The sequence below is a fragment of the Henckelia pumila genome, unplaced genomic scaffold (assembly GCF_033568475.1).
Source record: "Henckelia pumila isolate YLH828 unplaced genomic scaffold, ASM3356847v2 CTG_466, whole genome shotgun sequence".
Lineage (NCBI taxonomy): Eukaryota > Viridiplantae > Streptophyta > Magnoliopsida > Lamiales > Gesneriaceae > Henckelia > Henckelia pumila.
Window position 1 is genome coordinate 5,912,103 of NW_027331833.1, and position 4,897 is coordinate 5,916,999.

Consider the following 4,897-nt stretch of genomic DNA (forward strand, 5'->3'; position numbering starts at 1 on the left):
ATGCAATTACCAAACCACCAACTTCAAAATACTTACAATTTCGTCAGCGAAACGTGCATATCCTTTACGGGACAGCCGATAGGGGTATACATTCTGGCTTCTTCTGTTCTTGTTTTCATCACTTACTCTCTAGTTGAAAAATAAAATATCACAGATTTAAATTGTGACTTGTAGTCAGATTATTTGTAAAATAAAATTTTGAATCTTACCCTAAAGTCGTCAGACATGAGAGTGATTACAAAAGAACTCCAATCATCTTGTGAAATACCATAACCAATCGGTGGATCTTTCAACTCATCAGGTTTATCTAGCTTGCTGAAAATGAACTTCTGAGTGAGAAAAGCTTTATATTGACGCCATTTATTATTTGCTGATTGAAAACATCCCTTCCTCCAACTTGGGTCAATATTGTACGTCAGCTGTAAAAGAACATAAAAAAAATTAACAAGCAGATTAAATATAGCATAATCATATTAGTACTGAATACTAGGAATGAAGAGCCAAACTCTTTTTCTAGATGAGAAAATTGAGGGTGAATATCAAGCTAAAATAGAGAGTTTAAAATGATACTAATATTTTAGTGCTCAAGGTTTCTTTTAAAACAGTGGCAAGATTTATTGACGGTGGTTCTAGCCAATGGAGATATTGTCCTAATGCTTCTTCATAACTTCATCAACCTTAAGGTTAGTGACAAACAAAATGATTCATGAAGAAAATTAATCCACACAGCAGGTTAGTAAGAAGTACTCAGAAAGTACGTTCAAGGAACAAGCACAAGTGGAAGAGTCTACAGTTTATAATGATATTAAAGCAAATGATTCATGAAGAAATTAATCCACATAGCAGATTAAAAACACTTACATTCACTGATTCCCATATTATCTCTTTAACATCATTTGGCACTTTCTTCCATGATTTGAAACCTATTGAGATTTTATCTCGAACGAGAACCCCAATGTAGCTTTGCATTTCACCCGCAAATTTTCCAATTGGCTGTCCAATTTTGTTGAGACTTACATCCTTTTTAATTCCTTGGACCCTTAGCCTAACAAGCTTATCCAAACGTGTACGCCCCCTCGATGTTCTTGTTGACTCCGTTTCTGTAGATTCCATTGTTGTTTGACCCTCGCAACTATTGTTAGTGGCAGCATATGAAATACTCTCTTTAGAATTCTCAATCCTCGCCAATCTCTTTCTATGAGCTGCCATAGTGTCAATTCTAGAATATAGTCAAGTTCCTTGATACCCCATTTCCTGAAAAAGACAGCAAATTGTTAGGAATTTGATTTACAAAGAATAAAAAGCGAGAATGAAGACAAACGACAGTTATATCACAATAAAAATAAATATGATAAAATAGATCAGCAACCAAAATCTAAACACAAGTAAAACAATAGATTACACTTAATTATTGTCAACCCATGTCCCATCACAGTCTTCACGAACGCACGATTGTTCATTTTCATCTACCCTGTCAACATCCATTGATTCCATTGACATAAACTCTTTTGTGGAACACTGATAATGGATTGTAGCATTTTCCAACTCATCACCATTTATGTTTTCCATGTAATCCCTGGTAGGAGTGGCAAGTACAACATGCCATCTAGGATCTTGAGGATCTTCAATGTAGAATACCTGCTTTGCTTGTCTGCCCAAGATAAAAGAGCCAGATTTGAATCCAATTCTGTTGAGGTTTACCAACGTGAAACCAAGTTCATCAACTTTAATACCGTTATTATTTTCAACCCAATTACATTTAAACATTGGAACTTGAAAATTGTGATAATCGAGTTCCCAAATTTCTTGTATAACTCCATAAAAAGTCATGTCCGATACAATCGGATTTTTGTCCTTTGCACTAGCAACTTGCATTGTTTTTGCGACTAAGCTTACTCCAGAGTTTTGAACAGCTCGTGTATCATCGCGCTCTTTTGTATGATAAGTAACTCCATCAATCAAATAACTAGAGTACTTTAACACTTGATTGCTAGGTCCACGCGCTATCCACTTCAATCTTTTTGATATTTGAAAAGTGGAATTGCCAACTGCTCGCACACGATCACGTAACCAGACAATAAATGTCCGGTTATGCTCATCTTGTAACCATTTTTTGGACTTAGCTTTCTTAGGAAAGCTTGAGTTCAAAAACTCCATGTGCTCCCTAATGAAATGATCATGAATAAATTAACTATTAGACTACTATTACTTAATTGGTAGAACATAAGAACAATGCAATAAAATATCAATAAGTAAGAGAAATTACTCGATATAAGGGTCAACGTCAACATCATTCTCCAAAACATAAAGATGTGCTTGATGCAACTCATCATGACAAGTTGAGTGTACTACTGAGTTAGAAAGAGGCCTAGTAAGTTGTACTTGTTGATCCCTTGATGGGATCCCAATTGTATGCACACTAGACATGTAATCCGAGCAAAATTCCACAGCCTCTTCAACAATATAACATTTGGCTATACACCCTTCAGGATGATTGTGATTTTGAACATACCCTTTCAAGATCTTCATGAATCTTTCAAATGGGTACATTTGCTTATACCAAACCGGTCCACACAATTTGACCTCTCGCACAAGATGGACCGTTAAATGAATCATTATATTAAAAAAAGATGGGGGAAAATATTTTTCAAGCAAACACAACAGTGTCACAATCTCTCTTTGCAGATCATTCAACTTCGAGACATCTATCACTTTATTACATAACACGTTAAAGAAGCCACACAACCGAGTGATGGTGTATCTAACATGTTTAGGCAAGACACCACGGATGGCGACTGGAAGCAATTGTTGCATCAAAGTGTGATAGTCGTGTGACTTAAGGCCAACAAGTTTCAAGTCTTTCATCGACACCAGATTTTTAACATTGGATGAATAACCTGTAGGGACCTTTATTCCAGACAAACAATTGCAAACTTTTTTTTTCTCATCCCTACTTAGTGTATAACAGGCCGCTGGCAAAAAAGTTTTCATCTCCCCCATCTTTGGTTCCAAATCAATCCTCAAATTCATCTCCACAAGGTCTAGTCTTGCAGCTACTCCATCTTTTGATTTTCCAGGAATGTCAAGCAAAGTACCAATCAGACTCTCACACACATTTTTTTCAATATGCATCACATCAAGAACATGCCGAACATATAGATGTTTCCAATACTCAAGTTCAAAGAATATAGATTTCTTTTTCCAGCATGATACAACTTCACCTTGCATTGTTTGCTTCCTACTCGCTTTTCCAGAACAATAATTAATTCTTTCAACTCGCTCCAAAATTTCATGCCCAGTTAAAGGTTTCGGTGCGGGGTTAAGCTCAAGTTTCCCATTGAATGCTTTTTTTTGCCTTCGATAAGGATGATTTGTAGGAAGAAATCTTCTATGCCCTGTATAACTAATTTTTCTACTATGCTTTAACCTTGTCGAATATGTTTCTTCACCACAAATAGGACATGCACAATATCCTTTAACAACACAACCTGACAGGTTCCCGTATGCAGGAAAATCATTAATTGTCCATAACAAGACAGCCCTAAGCAAGAAATTTTCTTCTCGATGTGCATCATATGCATCAACACCTATATCCCATAATTTTTTCAAGTCATCGATCAAAGGTGCTAAGTAAACATCAATATCATTTCCCGGTTGTTTAGGACCAGAAATCAACAATGTCAGCATCATAAATTTTCTCTTCATACACAACCATGGAGGAAGGTTGTAAGTGATCATCACAACTGGCCAACAACTATATGCAGAACTCATCAAACTATGAGGATTGATCCCGTCTGCTGATAAGGCCAATCTAAGATTTCTGGGTTCAGCAGCAAAATCTGGCCACTTGTGATCCACTACTTTCCAAGCGGGCGCATCAGCCGGATGACGCAAGTATCCGTCAAGTACTCTTTTATCAACATGCCAAGTTAACTCCTTACATATCTCCTTATTCCGAAACAATCTTTGAAATCTTGGAATAGGTGGGAAGTACCAAAGGACCTTTGCAGGAACTCCATTTAACGTAGCTTTTTTACCCAACTTCCACCTTGATGTCCCACAAACAGGACAATTAGTCAAGTTCTCGTACTCTTTTCGATATAAGATGCAATCATTAGGGCAAGCATGAATTTTTACATAATTCATCCCTAATGCACATAAGCTTTTCTTTGCATCATACAACGATGAAGGTAATTCATTCTCATTAGGAAGCATTTCTCCAAGCAAACTTAGTAAGTCTGTGAAACTTTTATCACTCCAACTATATCTTGCCTTCAAGTTATACAATTTCACAAGTGCAGATAATTTGGTATCAGCATCTTCAAGTACCTTATGAAATTGGTTTGGATTCTCTGCATAACTATCAAATGCATCATGTACCTTATCAATAGGTTCCTCGGCAAAAGATTTTTGTTCATCTCTCATTGAGTTATTGATCGTATATCCTTCACCATGCCAAATCCATTTATGGTATGTTAAATCTATACCATTAAAACACAAATGTGCCCTTATAATGTCAACATTTTTCTTCTGCAGATTACCACATCTTGTACATGGGCAAGGTATTTTATTCGGATTGGTAGCGTTCCGCAATGCAAACTGCAAGAAAGACTCTACCCCAACCTCATATTCATGTGACAACCTATTCTTTGACATCCAGTCTTTGTCCATTTTTTAATATCAGCCCAAAACGCATCAAAATCTACCTTCAAAAAATTATACATTAGGCAACAAGTTCAAAACATTGATTTCATTTGGTTCACAACAGAAAGTTCGAAAGTAATATAATGAAATATTATTCAAGTGACTTTTTTAAGTCATTTTATAATGAAATATCATATGAAATTTGACCAGTTAGATAACTAAAATCATGACTAGGGGATGACCATTTTTTTCC

The 4,897-nt window shown here is 36.0% G+C and overlaps 1 protein-coding gene across 1 annotated transcript; it reads right to left on the reverse strand.

Annotated features, from left to right (window-relative positions):
* Positions 1-1,404: 1,404 nt before the first annotated feature.
* On the reverse strand, positions 1,405-4,671 carry LOC140872645 (uncharacterized). Its single transcript, XM_073275533.1, has 2 exons — positions 2,267-4,671; positions 1,405-2,164 (listed from the first exon to the last, which is right to left on the reverse strand). The coding sequence occupies exons 1-2, from the start codon at positions 4,669-4,671 to the stop codon at positions 1,405-1,407; spliced, it is 3,165 nt and encodes a 1,054-aa protein (XP_073131634.1).
* Between the last annotated feature and the right edge of the window lie 226 nt (positions 4,672-4,897).